Source organism: Calidris pugnax, unplaced genomic scaffold (genome assembly GCF_001431845.1).
Source record: "Calidris pugnax isolate Ruff unplaced genomic scaffold, ASM143184v1 scaffold98, whole genome shotgun sequence".
NCBI lineage: Eukaryota > Metazoa > Chordata > Aves > Charadriiformes > Scolopacidae > Calidris > Calidris pugnax.
In genome coordinates this window covers 823,930-845,133 of record NW_015090829.1, presented here as the reverse complement: position 1 = coordinate 845,133, position 21,204 = coordinate 823,930, and the positions used below count along the sequence as shown (strand labels likewise).

The 21,204-nt window shown below is 49.1% G+C and overlaps 4 protein-coding genes across 4 annotated transcripts; all 4 read left to right on the top strand.

The window, feature by feature from the left end:
* Positions 1-1,589: 1,589 nt before the first annotated feature.
* Positions 1,590-2,528, top strand: LOC106887184 (olfactory receptor-like protein COR6). The gene has a single exon (XM_014940613.1). It carries the CDS (start codon positions 1,590-1,592, stop codon positions 2,526-2,528), a length of 939 nt encoding a protein of 312 aa, XP_014796099.1.
* A 3,339-nt stretch (positions 2,529-5,867) lies between these two features.
* LOC106887183 (olfactory receptor 1052-like) lies at positions 5,868-6,842 on the top strand. The gene has a single exon (XM_014940612.1). It carries the CDS (start codon positions 5,868-5,870, stop codon positions 6,840-6,842), a length of 975 nt encoding a protein of 324 aa, XP_014796098.1.
* Positions 6,843-10,704: 3,862 nt separating this feature from the next.
* LOC106887197 (olfactory receptor-like protein COR8) lies at positions 10,705-11,655 on the top strand. The gene has a single exon (XM_014940626.1). It carries the CDS (start codon positions 10,705-10,707, stop codon positions 11,653-11,655), a length of 951 nt encoding a protein of 316 aa, XP_014796112.1.
* A 2,216-nt stretch (positions 11,656-13,871) lies between these two features.
* LOC106887182 (olfactory receptor 1052-like) lies at positions 13,872-14,804 on the top strand. Its single transcript, XM_014940611.1, has one exon. It carries the CDS (start codon positions 13,872-13,874, stop codon positions 14,802-14,804), a length of 933 nt encoding a protein of 310 aa, XP_014796097.1.
* Positions 14,805-21,204: the final 6,400 nt, after the last annotated feature.

Here is a 21,204-nt window from a genome sequence, read left to right as displayed (position 1 = left end):
GCCCTGGGGTGGCTCAACCCGTCCCGGATCAATGTGACTCGGACCTGGCAGCGGCACCACCTCACCTTTGCAAAGAGAGCTGAGGGAGAACAGCTAAATCCAACCTCCTCCAGGTATTTCCAACGGGATGGGGACACCTCTGTAGAAGTGCGATATTGTGTGTCTTCTCAAGAGGACACTGGGATACAATTAACTCCTGTCCTTCAGGAGACCAAGTACAGCGTAGTCGCCACCGCCAGTGGCCCAGCTGTCAAACATAAAATTGCTTCGTATTTTCCTGGCTGTTTCAGGAGACCAAGTACAGCGTAGTCGCCACTGCCAGTGGCCCGGCTGTCAAACATACAATTGCTTCATATTTTCCTGGCTGTATTAACATATGGCTCCATCTAAAAGCTTGCATTTTGGAAATAAGAATGACAAATGAGGTGAGACTCCTAAGGTATAAATAAGCTAGAAAACTCTTGTTAGTCTCCATAAAAGTGAGTTCTTACTGAAGTTTCCTTCACTGAGAAATAAGCATCTGCCGAGAGCTGTGCGCTGATTGCTTGATTCTGCAAAACTGTCACGTCTGTGCCTGAGGTAAGTCCTAGTTATAGAGGAATGTCTCTGCATTAAGTGGGATAACACAACGTAGAAGAGATTGAAGGAGATTAGTCTGATTTTACTTTTTATATAGATTTTCTTCTATAAGTGTGAACTCTCTTCATCATTTTAACTGGCAGCCTGGGCTTCTCACACGCAGCTACAAGGAAGGAGCGCAGCTGCTGAACAACACACCTGTGCTCAGGTTCAGGATTTATCTCACCTACCTGAGGATTTAGGATTTCTCTCACTCACCTGGGGCTGAGATTCATAGCTAACTATTCGAGGTTTAATACTCTTAGGCTGCAATAGTTCTCATCCCAAGACATGTCTCTCGGGAGAGCCTGAAGCAGATCTGATGGATCTCACCTTACAAGTGCCTTATTACTCTCCACTAAATATGAAGAGTGCAGAAGCCTCTGTGGATGTTTAAAGTCCAGTTTCCGTTCCCAGAGTGGGGTTTTATCACTTTTATGTATCTAAAATTACACTGTGTTTAGGTTCTCCTCTTGTCAATGGCTTCTGGCTTCTCCCAAGAACGTGAGCTGTCCGGTGTGTTCCCACCCTCCAGAAGCCTCTGTGGATGTTTAAAGTCCAGTTCCCGTTTCCAGAGTGGGGTTTTATCATCACTTTTATGTATCTAAAATTACACTGCGTTTAGGTTCTCCTCTTATCAATGGGAAAAGCTTCTGGCTTCTCCCAAGAACGTGACCTGTCCGGTGTGTTCCCACCCTCTGCAGAGCCCGTGCGCCTGAGTCCTGTTAGACACTGAGATAAATAGTGGTTTGGGTGGAATAAATGGGTGGGTAAATGGCACTTTGAGAGCTGGACAGGATGATTTCTCTCAGCTACAGGCATTTCAGGAATTTGGGATGTTCTAAGCTCTCTTTTATATGATTATGGACAATGTATGTGAGCACTCCATGTTTTCTTCTGACTTTCCAAGTCCTAACAACCCCTTTATCCTCCTTCCTCCCACCACTGCTGGCTTCACCTCAGCCAGACCCATGGCTCCGGGGAACTGCTCAGCACCAGTCACCTTCGTTCTCTCTGGACTGACGGATGACCCTCAGCTGCAAATCCCGCTCTTCCTGGTGTTTTTAGCCACATACATCACCACTTTGCTAACGAATCTGGGCATGATCGCATTAATCAGTATCGATCTCCGGCTTCAGACCCCTATGTATTTCTTCCTCCAGAATCTGGCTTTCCTGGATGCTGTTTATTCCACAGTCATCACTCCTAGAATGTTAATGACATTTTGGGTAGAAATGAAAGCAATTTCATACACAGCTTGCGTTACGCAATATTTCAGCTTCGTTCTGTTGATCGTCTCGGAGTGCTTGCTGCTGGCAGCGATGGCGTACGACTGGTACGTGGCCATCTGTAAACCTCTGCTCTATCCCCTCATCATGTCCAAGAGGACCTGTTGGAGCCTGGTGAAGGGTTCGTACCTCTGGGGGCTTCTGAACTCGGTGATCCACACTGGGGGGCTGCTGAAACTAACCTTCTGTGCCTCCAACCTGGTGAACCATTTCTTTTGTGACATCGTCCCCCTCTTCCAGATTTCCTCCTCGGGCACAGCTCTCAACGAGCTGCTGGTTTTCACTCTCGGCAGCTTGGTCGAGATGAGCAGCATCACCACCACCTTCATCTCATATGTCTTAATTATTCAAACCCTGCTGAGGACCTGCTCCAAGGAAAGAAAATCCAAAGCCTTCTCCACTTGTGCCTCACACCTGGTGACTGTCGCCTTGTTCCATGGAACAATAGCCTTTATGTACTTCCAACCAGCCACCAGCCACTTTCTGGGCACAGACAAACTCATGTCCTTGTTCTACACGGTGGCCATCCCCCTGCTGAACCCCCTCATCTACAGCTGGAGGAACAGGGAGGTGAAGGACGCCCTACGCAGAGCCATAGCCACCAGAACTTTGCTTCACTGACCCTGCGGTTGTCCATGGAGATCTCGGACTGAACCTTAGAGGGTGATCCACAAATAAGTCTAAATTAGAAAGCGACTTAAGGACGTGTTTAGTTTTAAATTTCCATTGCCTATGTATATTAAATACATGTTATGTGTATTTAAGGACTATTTTGAAGAGAATATTTCTTGACCTGAAGTTCTATTGCACATGGAACAGCACCCATAATCCTGAAATGATGCCAAAATACAGGGACAATTTCAGTGTATGGTGGAACCCAGTGGAACTGGGTTTTAAAAAAGTTACCAAGATTTAAGTGATGCGTAAAATAGTGAAATCGGGGATAAGCAATAAAAAGACATAACTATTCATTACAGGAGAAATAAGAGATATGCTTTGTGTTCTTCATTTTTAACAAGATGCCTGGTCGCTTATTTCTAAGATGAAAATGTCACCAGTGGATGGATTGCAATTGGGTCTGTAGAAAAGCAAACTCTCAGCGTGAAGGAGCAGGGATTTCCGCTGTGTGTTTGTGCCTGTAGGGTCAGCAGAGCTGCCTGCCCCGTGCCTGGGGCTTTGTGCAATTAACCTTGTGTCTGTTCCCATACGGTAAGTGCAGTAAAAAAGGGAAATCAGCCCAATTTGGTTATCCCTTTTTGCCCAGAAAAGCCGTGCTCGTCACCAGGTTTTGGGCTGAGGTGGAACTGGGGGATGATGTTTGCCCCCTTGCCTGAGTGGGTCTCAGACTGGTAATGACTGAGAGGGCTGGAACCGTGTCCTGGGCACAACGAGCTGCTGCAGCAAATGCTTTTACAGACTCTTCTGTGTATTTCCAAGGATAGAGACTAATAGGGATGGTGAAAGATACCTCAGAGGCCAACTTTTAGCGAATCAAGAGATTTAATTGGAAAGAATAAAGCGGACAGGCAAAGAGCAAACGTTTGCCTGACTTATTAAAAAAAAAACCCCATCTCACGCAGAGGCTGAGTGTCCTGCCAACAGGCTCCTCTGGGCTCATTCTCCCATCCCAGGCTCCACAGTCGTTCCCAACCTTTTTCCCTTGCAGAACCATTAGATAGTAGCCTGAGTCTGTCCCTTCTATAAAGAAGAACGGATGCCCTGAGCCATGTGCGAGACAGAGTTTTCCAGCCAAAAGAACTGAATTTTCAGTGCTTTATAACAGTCTGGGAATGAGAAGATATTTCTTATGGGAGCTTTTCCACATCGCTGTTTGCTTCTGCCTGTCCAGTTACCCTCGGACCCAACCACCACCACATCCCTAGATACAACTGCCTTGAGCAGCAGCCAGGAGCCTGAGCTCTCATGGAGTGAGTATTCCTCAACACCATGTCATGCTGGCCCTCAGACACATTTCAAGGTATTCTTTCTATTTATAAAACTTCAAATCGTCTGTATCTTTAGGGAGGTAGAAGAATACGTGCCCACCTCTCTGCTGGAGTCCCAGGTAAGAACTTTCTCTTACCACAGCTTTGTCCATAGTCCGTAAGCCTTGGTGGAGAGACTCTTACCAGGGAGCCCACTCTCCTGTTTAATTCAACAGAGGGGAAATCTGTCTCTGCCCTTCACATGGCCCTAGTGTGAAAAGAATTGGAGACATTGGGATCTTAAATAAAGGTAAGGGGTAAGTACCTCTGCTTAAAACCCAGCTTATCTGTGAAGGGAGATGAAAAACAGAGCTTGTGCTTGAGATACAGAGCAAAGCAAGAAAAGGAGACTCCATCCCCGTGGGTGGTGTATTAATTAATCCCTTTCTGTTATAATGCCCTGGCACTCGCAATGCCTGAACTTCGGGGCTGGATGGGAAACCATCTGGCCCTTTGGTGCCACTGGGCTCAGGGAATGAACCTGGGCTGGACTGGGCATGCTGGTGTCTGTGTGACCAAGACATCCAGGATCTGGCAGTCAACTGGAGACTGACCAGTATAACTAACCAGTATGACTAACCAGACTAACCAGCCCTGGGGCTGACGGAGAGTATAAACACTCTCTGGGCGGCACTAACTGTCTCAACTGGCTCCAGCCTGTGCAAAGAGACTCTGAAGTCACTTGGCAATGAAGTGATGGAACCAGTTGTAAACACAATTTGCTTTTCTCGTGGGGCCATTCAACTGAGAGCAATTACTCTACGCTGAGTGCATGCGCTAAAATAGCAATATTAATTAGTGCTGGCCAGTTGTTCCTGGTACCTGGAAAGACAAAACTATAAATGTGGGTATGAGTTTGTTTCTGTCTCACCACTTTTTTCAGCTCGGAGAGAGGGATTCTCCAAAGGCACAATGTGACTGGTTCCTCCCTTCCCTTTACAGGTTTCCCCTGTAAAACCTCCAAGCAGGAAGGTTTTACAGCAGTAAGCTTAAATTACAGATGGAATCACAAAACTTGGAGTTTCCTGATACTGCTTGTTCTGAACTGGACTGAAGAGAAGCACGAGGTGTGGTAAGTCTCTAGGAAATCAAAATAAGCACTAGATTTCAGCTCTATCAGTCATTTCCCTCTGTCTCTCAAAATCGCTTCTCTCCTACTCGGGCTGAGTCTTGCCATGGAAAAATGACACCAAACTCTCCCCGCATCAGCACACTTTTGTCCAATAAACTTCTTTTCTCTAATATAGATATAGAGCCAGCCCTAGAATGAAACCAAACAGGTGAAAGAAAACCCAACTCTGTTCTGTGTTTTTCAGTGACGTTATGCCAGCGTTGATTTCTAATATGAAATAAATATATTTTATAGGACATTTGGTTTTAAGGAAAGCAAGCGGAAAGTTAATCTTCTCATGGAACCGTTAATGAGAGGATCAGAAAGGTAAGCCTTAGGAAAGTATAGAACACTTAACTGTCTTTATTCTGTTGGCTTATTTTTTTATTGTGTAAAAATAGTGACATGGCAGGTATTTTAATCCCGTAATGGACCGCAGGAAAGGGGGTGCAGGGTTCTCAGGACTGAACCGTTCGATATCCCAGTGATGAAAAGCTGGGATGCAGGGGGTTAATGACACCACGGCTCCTTCAACACAAACACTGGGGCTTTTCTTATGTGCCAATACAGCCTCTAAGATGCACTTCTTATTGCTAACAGCGCTGGCTACAGCAGTCTGGGCCATGTCAGAGCTACTCAGGTGAGGCTACTTCTCCCAGCCATGAGTCTGGCTCAATGGGTGGAAGAAAAGAGGCTGAGAGCAGGGAGAAGGGTGTGAAATAACTGGTTATTGCTGTAGATGGAAAAGCCAGGACCGGAGGGGGTGAGCGGGGCAGGGACTGGCGCGAGGGACACCGACCCGTCCCAGGCACTGACGTCTGGTCGTCCTTCTCTATTCCAGCAGGAGACAGTTAATTCAAAGGGATGGCCCAAGCCAACCACACCACCGTGACCGGCTTCATTTTCACGGGATTAACGGACAGAGCGGACCTGCAGCTCCCCCTGTTCGCTGTCTTCTCCCTCATCTACGGGATGACGCTGCTGGGCAACCTTGGGATGATTCTGCTCATCAGGTCTGACCCACACCTCCACACCCCCATGTACTTTCTCCTCAGCAACTTGTCCTTCTTAGACATCTGCTATTCTTCCACCGTCACCCCCAACATGCTGCTCAACTTTTTAACAGCCTCAAAGGGAATTTCGTATGTTGGGTGCCTTACCCAGTACAGCTTCTTTGCCCTTTTTGCCACCACTGAGATGTTTCTCCTGGCCTCCATGGCCTACGACCGCTACGTGGCCATTTGTAACCCACTGCTCTACACAGTCATTGTCACCAAAAGGGTCTGTGTGCTCTTAACAGCTGGCTCGTACCTGGGGGGGGCTGCAAATTCCCTGATACACACCTTTGGCTTGCTGAGGTTGTCCTTTTGCCGCTCAAATGTCATCAATCACTTTTTCTGTGACCTCCTCCCTCTTCTGAACCTCTCTTGCAGTGACACCCACCTCAACAAGCTCCTCGTTTATGTATTTGGCGCTTTAATCGAGGCAACCACTTTTACAGTCGTCATCGTTTCTTACATTTTCATCATTGCCATGGTGCTGAGGATTCGTTCTGCCAAGGGCAGGCAAAAAACGTTCTCCACCTGTGCCTCCCACCTCACCGCTGTTTTCACGTTCCATGGCACCATCCTCTTCATGTATTTCCGCCCCCGCTCCAGCTGCTCGCCGAGCACTGACAAAACCATCTCTGTCTTCTACACAGTGGCCATTCCTCTGCTCAACCCCCTGATCTACAGCCTGAGAAACAATGACGTGAAATGCGCTGCAGGGAAACTCTTGAAGAGGAAGGTCCTTCTGTGCAGGAAGCCTTCCAGAAGGGCACCTGGGGTAACTCCATAAAGTCTCCATTCTCCTGGATATGGATTATCAGATCCTGAATCCTTTGCATTAACTTACTGAGACATGTCATGAAGATTGCTAATTGAGGGATGTGCCGTTAGTCCTGTTCCTGAAGCCTTATTTCAGCAAATTCCCAGTCACTGTGACAGACTGGATCTCCACCACAGAGGACTTCAGCCACCAACCAGTTCTTTGAAACCTTCGGACACCAAATGTGGGATTAATCTGCCTCCTTGAAGTATTTCCATTTGGATATCTAGCTCAAACGTACCCACTTTTTGTAACCCATGAAGAGAGGCAGACACACCACAATTGGAGTAGTCTCCCCAGGAAAGGTGTCTAAGACAGGTTAGACACAGTTCTCTCTAAGTTGCCTATTTTCTCCGTGGACTCTAAGCCTGGGCTTTCCAGCACAGGTCCATGAGGTCTCTGGCACATACCTGACAGTGACAGCCCCTCTTCATTCCCACCACTGGAACTCAACAAATTAAAGGACATTTCCATGATTGAAGTTTTCTAGAAACATTCCCTCTTTCTTCTCAAATGCTGCATCTGGTGATTGCATGCAGAACCAAGTGGAACAAAGAGGTTGCTTCTGAAGATTGTTGAAAAGAGGTTAAGAAAAAATAGAAATATAATTACTGAAGTGCTTTTATATGCAATTCCAATTATTTATTTTTCATTCATTGATGTGCTTCTTCATATTACAGCTTGTTCTTTATGGTACACAGGACACTCTGTGTGCAAATACTATCTCAGCCTTTAGTATAATCTTTTTTCTTCGTCTTACATACAATTTTTTTTCCAAATGAGATTGTTTCTTGGGACTTGTGAATCTTGATGATACAGATCTCTGCTCTAGGTCTGGGTAAAGGCCCTGTAGAACTCTTCAAAAGTCTGTTTACAACTTCTTTACTGTGCCTCTGGCTCTTAGTGTTTAAGGAGGCAACGAGATCTCACCTGAATGAGAGAAACATAATGTGACAATAACATCGACAGCAGCTCAGCTTCTCCTCCCACAATCTCAGCAGGAGCTGGTCATCTGCAGGTCCCTAACTCAGGTGTACACACACACACACAGCAAATGTGAGCAGTAGCTCACTTTCTAGATAAAGAACCATTCTCAGAATATGCTCAGGGAATCTCATTGTTTCCCAAAAGGGGACGCACTTTCTGTTATGTCGGCATCCAACAAAACAGGGGATTTTAAAATCTTTTTTTCTTTATTTCAGTAGCATATGTAATCAACCAAATATAATATTCACCTTCAATCCTCATCAGTTAAAGACCTTATTTTAGGATGGGTTGAGTTGCACAACCGGCTGTTAGAACAGTCAGAGCTTTCTTTCAGCCACTCTCTGAAAACGAGTAGCCGGAGTGGAGAGAGTGGCGAGCCCCTGGGCTGGCATGCCCTGGCTTAACACAGCTTCTTGGTACCAGTGAGCTCAGTGTCCGCTCAAGGGACATGCCAACCAGAAAAGATGGGACAGAGTCATCCTGCCCGTGCCCTACGAGGTTCACAACAGCTCAAACGGTGGCAGGAGAGAGGACATTGTCTCAAAAATTATTGCAAGCATTTGAATAGCCCTGAATGGACCTTTCATACTGTCTGTGTTCCCTGTAGATTTAACTTCAACCCCGATTTTCCATTGTGCTACAGACACAGAATATTTCTGAGGCTTCTTTCCCCGTTCCCGAGTCTCAGCCGAGCAGACGGGATTTGCCTTAAATGGGGCAATTCAGGACTGTGAACTCACTTGTTTCGTGCGTGTTGCTGTGGGAGACCAGCCCTCCCTTCGCCCGCTGAAAGGCTCCCAGGAGGACAATTTAATGATTTCCTTTGTGTTCGATCTGAAAAATATTAGCGGAAGACTCAGTTGTTTGTGAGCATTTGGTTCCTAATAGCCAAAGTAGTAAATACTTGCAGCAGAAGGTCCTGAGATGATCTCTCAGGCTTGAGGGATGAGCTGCTGCCCTGTGCTGCATTCAGGTGTGAAACACTATTTCTTCTTTTTTTACCTCTTCCTTGACATTTTCACACACTTCTCACTGCCACATCAATGCAGTGAGCCAGCCACGTATGTTTCATTTGGTTGTGTGATTTCTCTAAGGAGAAACTACAGATCACACACATCAAGCAAGATCATGGAAGAGCTTGGAACACCCAGCCAAAAGAAACCTTTGTATGGATAGAGACAGGTTGGGACGGCATCCTGGAGAGTGGAACCCAGACCTCTGCAGTGTCAGAGTGTTTGGAAGTTCAGGAAAGACTGGAGAGAGAGAAGGGCGTCCGCCTGTAGAATCCAGGTATGTCCATGACAGTTTTAGCTCTGACCTGTCAGCCTAGACTTGATATTTTCCATGCTCTCAACACTCCACCAGCCCGTGCTGACAGACTGCTTTGAACAATCCAGGGGCTGAGCACACGAGAAAGAGCAGGAAGGGAAGAGCAATATTGCTCTTGTGTCTTACACCCAGAGAACTCAAGTTCTCTTGTTTCTTTTGTGAAATACCGCACTGTGAGTTGTAGCATCAGCAGAACAATGGGGAAACTTCAGCCATAAGACCACAGAGGTGACCAACCTCTTTGGGTAATTTCTATGAACTTTAGATTTATTAACCACTTATGTTCCAAGTTAAACATCCCCACTTCTTTTCTGGTTAACTGAAGAAGTCATGACCCCTCGAAGGGCAATTCCCTCCATTGAGAAGCTCTTACAGGCTGCTCGCTCCTGTCACCCCAGGAGGTGAAATAACCAGAATGAGGAGTTGACTTCATTGTTATTAATCATCCATCCATCACAGAAGCACCCCAACTGACTGAGATGTTTGGATTAAATGTGGACATGTAAATGGTAATTGTGTGATCGTCTGAAAACATCTCCTGATCTTGACTCAAAAGTTAGCAAGAAATCCAGACACCTAAAAATTAAACTGATACTCATTCCTGTGTTGTTTCTGTGTTTTACACAAGTTATTTGTGGATAAAACATAGAACAAGTCACGAGAAGAGGGACTAGATCTCACCTCCTGCCCCACACCAGCCATGGACTCTCCTCTACGAAGCAGAAGGTTTGGACCTGCGTCAATTAAGTCATGAAACTGACTCAAACCTGTAACTTTCTCACTTTCTACTTGAGTGTTTTTAAAAGCTGGCTGTTGTTAAATGCCATGTTTTCTTTCAGTAGCACATTGAAGGAAAGCTGCCACGGGGAGTGCCTCTGGCGGAGAACCGCACGCTGCAGGAGCCTCGGGCACAGCACTGAGAGGGTCGTCCATCCAGGCTCCCCCGCGAGTGATGGAGGTGCTTCCATAGACCAAAGAGAGAGGTAGGATTTTAGGTGAGATACCTCTACTTTGGACAAAATAAGCTCCGGTGAGATTAATTCTTCCCTAGTGAGTAAATGATGTGAAATACCTGGCTGAAAAGATGAAAGATGGTGTAGGACTCATTCAGTGTCTAGTATATGTGCTTCCAAAGCCACCAGTGATACCTGTGTGTCAGACTGAGCATCACCTAAACCATCAATCAGTAGCTGCACTGTCACGGACGTGCGTTGTGGTACCCCCCAAAAACCACTGGGCACCTTGCTCCTACAGGTGGTTGGGCTGGCTTGGGCTGGGTCTGGGATGAGCTTGGCCATGGGGATTGGCAGAAACAGGATCAGCATTTTTAAGGATGCTCTGAAAAATTGCAGCCCACATGAAAGGGAAGCAAGGCCCAGGTACCTAATCTCAGCCCTTGTCTTGCTTCATAGTAAGTTACTCCATGAAATGTATTAATGAACAACCTTTCTTCCCTTCTTGTCTTTATGGTCCCGGCATATCTCATCTCAGCAGATAAGCTGCTACAGAGGCCAGCATGGTGAGCAACCACACCACAGTGACTTACTTCATCCTCTTGGGACTGACAAATCGTCCAGAACTACAGCCCCTGCTCTTTGTGATGACCCTACTGATCTACGTTGTCACCCTCGTGGGCAACCTCAGCATGATTGGCTTGATCGCCATTGACTTCCAGCTGCAAACGCCCATGTATTTCTTCCTTGTGAATTTGTCAGTTGTGGATCTCTGTTATTCCTCAGTTTTTGCCCCAAGGATGCTGGTAAACTTCCTGGTGGAGAACAAGACTATTTCTTACTCAGCGTGCGTTGCCCAGCATTTCTCCTTTGTCGTGTTTGTGACCACGGAGGGGTTCCTGCTGGCCGTCATGGCTTACGACCGCTACCTGGCCATCTGCAGCCCACTGCTTTACACCGCCCTTATGCCCAGGAAGGTCTGCATTTGGCTGGTGGCTGGGTCCTACCTAGGGGGACTCCTTAACTCCTTAGTACACACTTGTGGCTTACTGCAATTGTCGTTCTGCGGCCCTAATGCCATCAACCACTACTTCTGCGACACGAACCCACTGCTGCAACTAGCGTGCTCTGACAGGCACATCAACGAGGTGCTGCTCGTGACCCTCTCGGGGCTCATAGCTATGTCAACTCTTCTGTTTGTCATCGCCTCCTACCTCTCCATCCTCCTCTCGATGCTGAGCATGAGCTCCACAAGCAGGCACAAAGTCTTCTCCACCTGTGCCTCCCACCTGACGGCCGTCACCCTCTTCTATGGGCCCGTGAGCTTGAGCCACGTGCAGCCCAGTTCAAAATACTCACTGGAACGGGAGAAAATCTCTGCAGTGTTTTACACCCTGGTCGTTCCCATGCTGAACCCCCTGATCTACAGCCTCAGGAACAAGGAGGTGAAAAACGCCCTCAGAAGGGTGATGGGGAGGAAGAAATGCCGTTCACTGACTTGCCTGTCAGAGTAATAGAGTTGTCGAGATCAGAAGAAAAATCATCCCATCCTAAGAGACACCACTAAGATTGCTAAGATGTATGATTCTCCATAAAGCGTACTTTTCTCCTCTGGCTTAGGTGGAGTTCAGCGTAGTAGCTTGGCCTCAGATTAGTATTTTTAAGACTCAAACAATGAATCTCACAGAGTCTTTAAGACTCTGGATCTTGATGCATTTGACTCTTGATGCTCTTCTTTCTATCTACTGGTTTTACCCACCCGAAAGCTCACGGTCTGCTCTAGAGTTCCCTCCTCTGGCTGATTTCAACCAAAGACCATGGTACGAGGCTTTGCCTCTCCCTCAGTATTGATATCCTATGAAGAATACGGTCTTTAAACCCCTCATATTGAAAACGTTCAGTTGTTGCTTTGTGAGGAACTGTGTTCATCACTCAGGTTCAACAGACCCACTGACACAGAAGTTAACCCCTTGCAGTTTACTTCTGCTCAAGTTTCAGGCCATTAGACTCAAGGAAGCAATTAGTAAACACGGAAAGAAGAGCATCGAGGGAAATAATCAGTCCCTTCGTGTGATAAAACATGTAGGGAAAAGCTCCAGCTCCCAGAAGCACATTGCAGGGCTCTCCTTTAAGAGAAAACTGTTCCTTGCACACCACCTTGAACCAATTCCTAAACTCAGTGTGAGACTCGTGTGCTCTGCAGAGGGTGTAGGGCTGGGTGGCCACTCCTCTCCCAAGGCCACGGTGCCCCACAGCTGGTGTGTGCAGACAGGCAGACTGCTGGCTTGTGAGACCTGGGACAGATTTCAGTGCCCAACAACTTGCAATTTTATTTCTCAGTGTAACGAGCCTAGAAAATTGCATCAGATCACTCAGTTGAGGAAGGGTCATTAAGAGAAAAGCAGGAAGGAAAAGAAAATACTTGGAGGCAAGAGGTTAAAATTAAATATTTTTTGAAGTCCAGCCTCAGAAAAACAGTTAACGCCTGAGGTGTGTGGCTACCTGCTTCTCCCAGTGTGAATTTGGGCTGTGCAGAGCCAATCCCAGGTAAGGAACTGCAATGTGGACATTCGTTAGACCGGCTCGTTATCGTGGGCATCGGCTGCAAAGCTCTTGATGCACCACTCAACCTCATCCTCTCCTCAGTGGTGGCTTCGCAAAGCTCTCTCTGCCTTTCCATCTCTTCCCCTCCAGGTCTCTGCTTCGCTGTCGCTCCCTCTTCGCTGAACACAAATTTGCCATTTCCTTCAGTTTTGTGCCTGATGTCAGCACGGAGCTCGGGACTTTCCCCCAGGGTTCAGGATGCTCATGAAGGGCTGTGTGCCAAAGCCAGCTACACACCAGCACGGGCAGATGGAGTTAATCTTTAAAATTTTAAGAATATCGGAAAATGCCACCAGCTGTGTAGCTACACCCTCCAGGAGTTAAATAAAATGACCCTGAGCTTTCCATCATCATTCTCTGTGAAAGTAGTGTCCAACAACGCTTTTCCAGGTCTCCCTCTTCTTAGGTATGTCTGGGGGGGCTCCAGTTTTGGGGGTGTATCAGGAATACAGACATCTGAGAGTGGTGAGTTTCAGCATCTGTATTGCTCATGATGAGGAAGAAATAACTAGTTGAAATAAGTAATTCCAGCTGCAACTGAAACAGTTGTAGAATGAAGAGATCCCTCTAAAAGTTTTCTGATTTGGGGTTTGTTCATTCTTTTTCAATTTGGGATTTTTTGTTTAGGATTTGGGTTTTTTTGTTATAGGACACCTAATTTTCTGATTTGGGGTTTGTTCATTCTTTTTTGGTTTGAGATTTTGTGTTTAGGTGGGTTTTTTTGTTATAGGACACCTAGATTTTTGAATGTTTTGGCTACATAAAATTTTGGCAAGGAAAGGAAAGGGACAAGAATCCCAGATTAAAGTCAGCTGGGTGGAAAGAATGCCATGTACTCGCTTTAGAGCTCACTCAGTTATACAGAACCTTAGGGGGATTCAAATTCAGGGTTACGTTGCTCGCTGCGGTATTTTGCCAGATTCATGTGCTCCATCTGGCCTGGAATGAAACAAAACTTCAGCTCCAAATTTTTGTTGTACCTCACCTTGCATCAAGCAGAAGGCTTATGGCATGACCGGGCTATGATTTCAGAATAAACCTAAAACGGCCACAAGTTACTCATCACACCTTCATCCTGACCACTCTTTGTCATCCAGCAGTTCTCCCACTGGACCCCTCGAGACCAATGGCCGGGAGGAACGGCAGCACGATAACCCATTTCATCCTCCTAGGACTGACAGACCAGCTGCAGCTCCCTTTGTTCTTCATATTTTTAGTGATCTACATCGTCACGGTGCTGGGGAACCTTGGGATGATCATTTTGATTTGGACTCATCTCCAGCTTCACACTCCCATGTATTTCTTCCTCGGTAACTTGTCTGTGATCGACCTCTGCTATTCTACTGTCTTTGCTCCAAGGCTGCTGCTGAGCTTCTTAACGGGGAGCAAAACCATCTCCTACTCCGCGTGCCTTTCCCAGAGCTTCCTTTTTGCGCTTTTGGCCACCACGGAGGCGTTCTTGCTGTCTGCAATGGCCTATGACCGGTACGTGGCCATCTGCAGTCCCCTGCTCTACACTTCTGTCATGACCAAGAGGGTCTGTGTGCAGCTGGTGGTGGGGTCGTACATGCTGGGGCTCCTGAACTCACTGACACAAACCTGTGGCTTGCTGAGACTGCCCTTCTGCGGGCCCAATGTCATCAACCATTACTTCTGTGACGTTCCTCCCTTGCTGCAACTGGCCTGCTCGGACACCCGCCGCAATGAGATTTTGCTCTTAGTTTTCTCCGCGGTTCTTAGTCTCCTGACCCTCCTGGTCATCGCCGTTTCCTACGTGCGCATCCTCTCGGCCATCCTGCGGATCCGATCGGACCAGAGCAGGAAGAAAACCTTCCACACCTGCGCCTCTCACCTGACAGCCGTCACCATCTTCTACGGCTCCGTCTCCTTTAGCTACATCCAGCCCAGCTCCAGCTACTCGATGGAGCAGGAGAAAGTCTCAGCAGTGTTCTACACCCTGGTCATCCCCATGCTGAACCCCCTCATCTACAGCCTGAGGAACAAGGAGGTGAGGAACAGCTTCAGGAGGACTCTTAGGGCAAGACGGCTTCTCCACTAAGGAGTGCAGCTCCTCACAAATGAGGGAAAAGGGTTTGAGGGTATGGTTCCACATAGAAAAAAATAGAATTATTTTTTTTTTTTAGTAAAGAGCATGCATAGTATTATCAAGTACAGTTGTCCTTTATGGCACTGTGTTGGGACACCATGAAGATCTCACTGTATTTTCCAAAGCAGCGTGTCCTGAACGGCCTCTTTGCAAGCGGGAAGGATTGTCCCAAAGCAGCCCCCGTTCTCAGCTCACCCCATGCTGCGCTGTCATTAACACTGCAGGTAGAAACAAAGCTCAATGACCCTCTGAAGGAATGTCAGAAGGACTTTGCGTGATTGTTATTGTTTCTTTATTCCATACCAGATGATACAGACATTTGTTATTGGGCTTATACCCAGTTAGCTCCTGCCTATGCATGAAATGTTCAGCTTTTGTCTTAAATTCAGAAGCCACTGATAAGAAATACATAGAATAATTCACGTTTCTTTTCATCCTGCCTCATCTTTAGCTTAATCTCTGCCCTAGGAACTGTTGGAAATATAGCACTGATAATATGTCACACTTTAAATCTATGTCCAGATACCCTGTAATTCTTTCAAAGCAAGCCATGTTTTTAAAAGATACAAATTTTTTTAAGGGGGGGGGCGAAATGTTAGTATCAAAAAGTTGGCTGTGTGTCTTTTTTTGTGGAAGATTAATGATTTTCAATGTACTTAAGAGGCTTCATAGCCGTAGCTAAAACTGTAACTATTACGATCAGGTTTCTTTAAAGAAAAAAACTTCCTCAAAAAGATTAGGAAAAAAATCTTCTTCTCCAGAAGCCCTCCCTCTCCAGGCACAGTTTTTCACCTCCTTCTGGTCCATATTTAATTCAGACCCCGAGCCCCCCGGGCTGCAGAGAACCCACAAAAAACGGGCTGGGTGAGTTCTGAATTAAAGAACCCCCTCAGTGAGTTCACTTCAGTGTGAATTCACAAAATGTTTTGTGAGAGCATTTGTAAAGATCTCTATTCACCATCAGGGAACAAAATCAGTACTATTAGATCCAGAAATAAGCTCAGCTGGAGAAGATTCTGACAGCTTTATCCTGGAGTTCTCTGCCCACTGAAGTGAGCGAGCCTTTATGGTCGCAAAGCAGCAGCAGTTTCCTAAATTTTTGAGGACAAAAGCGGATGAGGACAATTTTCCTCTAAAAAAAGGCCAGAGTTCAATACTGAAACACACATTAACAACAGCCAGAGGTGTCTGGATTTTGAATGGAAAAAAAAAATTAATTTTTTTGAAAAGGCAAAGTGAAGATTTGCTTTGTTCGACCAGAGATGTCTAAGATGAGGTAGATTCATTGATTCCAGCTGGGGAGAAAGATGGGATCTGAGAAGCTCTATACAGACACAGAACAGAATGAGGACGTCTCATAAGCCCCCATCTCATATGGAGATACACGTATATGGCTTCATACTGCAGGGGCTCGTCCAAAGAAAGCCTGAGGAATTTCTGAGAGCTGATTTTCCCTCATGTGAGGATCCAGCCTGTGTTATCCATCACTGTCACTAACAAGCTCAACAATGGTCTCCTTTTTCCTATCCCATGCAATAAAGTGGTACATCAGCTCCTGCAAGGAACACTCGGGGTGGTTACATGCACTCTGGAGCCGCACATAAACATCGGTTTCAGGTGTCTCTGCTTGGCTTTAGTTTGGTCCCTGAAGCCAGGAGTATCTACTCCTGTCTCCTCACTGTTGGGTTCCTCAGCCTCTCCTCCTGCTGCCCACACACTGAAAGGAGCACACAGACCCCATTGGCCACAAAGCATTATCTTGACTCACATCTTAGATCAAAAAGGGGTTGTGGGAGTTACCAAACCCACTGTTGGCTGTAAAGGTTCCTGTCAGGCCCCAGAGTGCATTAATTAGCCATAATGACCCTGATCAGCCTCACCTGGAGCCTCCACCCACACTCACAGGGCCAGGAGCTCTATTTAAGCTCAGCCCTGGGGTTTTGCTTTCTTTTGGAGCTCTGTTAGGGGAGCACTGGTTGCTGCCTGGCCATGGAGCCTCTTGCACTAGACCCTGACCTTGGCCCTGCCTCGTCCTTCTGAACCTGCCTAGACCTGAACCTGACCCTTGGCTTGGACTTGGACCTGCCTCATCATCATGGTGGCTGAGGGAACTGGGGGTGTTCAGCCTGGAGAAAAGGAGGCTGAGGGGAGACTTTCTCGCTCTCTCCAACTCCCTGAAAGGAGGGTGTAGCCAGGGGGGGTCGGTCTCTTCTCCCAAGGAACAGGCGATGGGACAAGAGGAAACGGCCTCAAGTTGTGCTGGGCAGGTTAGATTGGATATTAGGAGAAAAATCTTAACCAAAAGGGCTGTCAAGCCTTGGAAGAGGCTGCCCAGGGCAGTGGGGGAGTGCCCATCCCTGGGGGGGTTTAAAAGATGGGTAGATGTAGTTCTTAGAGATATGGTTTAGTGATGGTTTTTTGTCAGTGTTGGGCTGATGGTTGCACTCGATGGTCTGAAAGGTCCTTTGTGTGACTCCATGGCACTGCCTGCAGCCCAAGGACAGGCTGCATCTACTTGAGTATAGATTGTTAAAGAGAACCAGAGACACTGCCTCTCCTGAGCTGGAGGAGCCGCATTGCCTGGAAGCAAACAGCTCTTCCTGCTTGCTCGGTGCCTCAGCAATGTCCCCAAGGAGACATGGAGCAATGTCCCCAAACCGCTTGTGCTGCCAAGGAGAGAATCACTTTTGCCCCTTTTTATTAAAAGGAGACTGAGGCAGAAGGGAGTGGATTTGCCAAAGGCCTGAGTATTGACTTCAGCCTGGGGCTGGGCTTAGATCTTCTCCTTTTCTGCGGCACTGTGATGTCACAGAGGTGTCCCCCCTGCTGGGCTGTGACCTCACCAGGGTCCCTATAAAACATGGAGCAACCCCACGTGTGTCCGTGGTGGACTGCTCGTCCTTGGTGTCCTGCCGTCCACCAGGTGCCAGGACGGGAAACAGGAAGGTAGGTGGAGGGCACAGGGCAAGGGACAATGTGCCAGTCTGTTGTCTTCCTTCTTGCCACCAAGGAGAGCAGGACCACGCCAGGCACCGTGCCAGTGTGTCTGCAGCACATGAAGGGTGTGTGAGTGCGCAGGTCTGTGACACGTTGGGCTCTTGCACATGAATGAGTCTGAGAGCACAAAAACGGGAACAATTTGGAGTAACAAGCTGAGATGGCACCCAAAGACACCCCTGGTGTCACCCGTCTGCCCCAGGATGTCCTCAACACTTGTGGCAGCAGAAGCACAGCCCTCTGGCTGAGCTCCCAGCTCTGTAGCAGCAGGTTGTGTCTCCATGGTAGGTCATGAGCTTTGCATCCCTTCATTTGCAGTATGACATGGCATCAGAGGAAGACAAGGACAAGGACAAGGACCTGGCAGAAGAAGGCACATCTTCCCCTGTGGCCAGCACCAGCCAGGAGACCCAGACCACGCCACCGGAGGCTCCTGAGGATGCAAGCCCCCTGGTCCCCCAGGACACCAGCGATGCCGAAGACTGCACGAGCTGGTGCAGGCACTGCTTCTGCTTCTCCTGCGTGCAGGAGTGGGCCAGCAGAGAAGACAGATGCCCCAACTGCCAGCAGCCCGTCCGGCACCAGTTCCCCCGGCTGGGACCTCACAACCACCAGGAGCAGGACATCGCGCCCGGAGAGAGACCTCGACACCACTGGGCAGAAAGGGGTCATTCCTCCGGCAGCCAGCGCCGCAGCTCTTCCAGCAGAGCCCACCACGGTGGCCATGCTGGGGCCACGGGGAGGGGACGAAACAGGTCCCAGAGCTGGCACCAAGATGGCCACAGCAGGGCTGGGCACAGCCGGGGCCACAACTCCTCCAGAAGCGGGAGGTGGCAGTGGAGCAGGTCTCAGGACAGTGGTCACAGTGAGAGCCGAGCTCCAAGGCACGAAGGGGATGTCCCAGTCTCCGGGCGGAGGAGCCAGCGGGCAGGCGGGGACACCTTCAGGGACCAGCACGCCACAAGGAGACGATCCCAGCAGAGGTCCCAAGCTGGGAGGGTGCGCTCTTGGGGCCACCGCGGCAGACAGGGTGTCCTACGGTGGTGGGACAGGGACGAGGAGCATCCCCGTGACTGGGACAGGCAATGGAGAAGGCGAGGCCACAGGGGGGACATGGGCACAGCAGCCCATGGCTCCTCTGCGAGCTGGAGGTGGTGGAGGAGCAGGGATCGGGACCAGAATCGAGGTCCACGGTCTCAACGGGACAACCAGGACTATGCAGGGAGGAGCCGATACTGGTGGGGGTCCCGTGGCACTGGGGGTCGAGCACGAACACGGCGGGAGTGGCAAAGGAGGAGGAATTGGCACCAGGGGCGAGGTCCACGGCCTCAACGGGACGCCCGGGACTACTCGGGGAGGAGGTGGTCCCACAGCAATGGAGGCCAAGCAGGATCATGGCAAAGGAGGAGGGATTGGGACCAGGGGCGAGCTCCACGGTCCTGGCGGGGAGTCCCAGCTCACTCCAGGAGAAGAGAACGCCGGCGGCGGAGAAGCCACGATTCCCCCAGAGAGGGGAGTGCACAAAGGAGGCAATCCCGGCGCAGGACCTTGTAGCCCACCCTACCAACACGGGGAACGCCACGCTCGCCCCCCAACCAACGCCTGGAGGGCAGCACATCCAGCCCAGGGACACCAAAGGCCCTCGAGATGGTGGTCGTGTGGCTGCTGAGGGGCACGTGGATGGTGGCAGTGGGACAGTCACAATCTGGGATGCCACCGGCTCTGGCAGTGGCCTGCACCACTGCTTCTCCTGAGAAATGAAAGCCCTCCTGACACCTCGTTTCGTGGCAACCCCTCTGGGCAACTCCTTCCAGCACTTCACCTCCCTCCAAATAAACAGGTTTTGTAAAATCATTAGCTACAGGTCCCTGTATCTCAGTCCGTGCCCATTGTCTCTTGTCCTGTCACCGGACAGTGCTGAGAAGGGACTGCAGGAGCAGAGAGGCTCAGGAGAACCAGGGCACAACGGCACAGGACAGGGAAGGAGGAGAGGGTGAGGTTCTCTATTGGTGCTGTTTGTGCTCAAGGTCTCGCGGTTGTCTGTCTGTGGAGGGGAGGACCAGGGAGACTCCTCCACAGAGCCCTTCCTCCATCTCAACTCATTACATCAGTCCTTTTTTTGTGTCTCTCAGACCGTACGTGTGGCTCTTGGTTACCTGCAAAAGCCTAACAGGTGACAGACTGGACGGACTACTGGGTGGATAAGGAATCAGCTGGATGGTCACACTCAAAGGGCTGCGGTCAATGGCTCTATGTCCAAGCGGAGACCAGTGATGAGTGGTGGATAAGGAATCAGCTGGATGGTCACACTGAAAGAACTGTGGTCAATGGCTCTATGTCCACGCAGAGACCAGTGACGAGTTGGTGGGACCACTGATGTTTAATATCTCTGTCAGCGACATGGACAGTGGGATTCAGTGCACTCTCAGTGAGTTTGCCAATGACATGCTGGAGGGACAGGATGCCATCCAGAGGGAGCTGGACATACTGGAGAGGTGGGACCATGCCAACCTCATGAAGTTCAACCAGGCCAAGGGCAAGGTCCTGCATGTGGATCATGGCAATACCAGGCACAAATCCAGGTTGGGTGGAGAATGGAAGGAGAGCAGCCCTGAGGAGAAGGACTTGGAGGTGTTGGCAGATGGGAAGCTCAACATGAGCTGACAATGTGTGCTGGGAGCCCAGAAAGCCCCCTGTGTCCCAGAGTGGTGTTCCTAAGGAGTCGGTGGTGGGACCACTGATGTTTAATATCTCTGTCAGCGACATGGACAGTGGGATTCAGTGCACTCTCAGTGAGTTTGCCAATGACATGCTGGAGGGACAGGATGCCATCCAGAGGGAGCTGGACATACTGGAGAGGTGGGACCATGCCAACCTCATGAAGTTCAACCAGGCCAAGGGCAAGGTCCTGCATGTGGATCATGGCAATACCAGGCACAAATCCAGGTTGGGTGGAGAATGGAAGGAGAGCAGCCCTGAGGAGAAGGACTTGGAGGTGTTGGCAGATGGGAAGCTCAACATGAGCTGGCAATGTGTGCTGGGAGCCCAGAAAGCCCCTTGTATCCTGGGCTACATCCCCAGCAGTGTGGCCAGCAGGGCAAGGAGGGGGATTCTGCCCCTCTGCCTCCAGCTGTGGGGCCACCAACATCAGAAAGACATGGAGCTGTTGGAGTGGGGCCAGAGAAGGCCCTAGGAGGAGGGGGAAGGGTTTGACACTGAGAGAGGGGAGATGGAGCTGAGATGTGGGGAAGAACTTGTTTGGTGTGAGGGTGGTGAGAGCCTGGCCCAGGTTGCCCCGAGAAGCTGTGGCTGCCCCATCCCTGGAGGGGTTCAAGGGCAGGTTGGAGGGGGCTTG

What these genes read in the sequence shown, in the direction of transcription:
- LOC106887184 (XM_014940613.1), top strand. Translation starts at nt 1,590, where the DNA reads ATGGCTCCGGGGAACTGCTCAGCACCAGTCACCTTCGTTCTCTCTGGA.
- LOC106887183 (XM_014940612.1), top strand. Translation starts at nt 5,868, where the DNA reads ATGGCCCAAGCCAACCACACCACCGTGACCGGCTTCATTTTCACGGGA.
- LOC106887197 (XM_014940626.1), top strand. Translation starts at nt 10,705, where the DNA reads ATGGTGAGCAACCACACCACAGTGACTTACTTCATCCTCTTGGGACTG.
- LOC106887182 (XM_014940611.1), top strand. Translation starts at nt 13,872, where the DNA reads ATGGCCGGGAGGAACGGCAGCACGATAACCCATTTCATCCTCCTAGGA.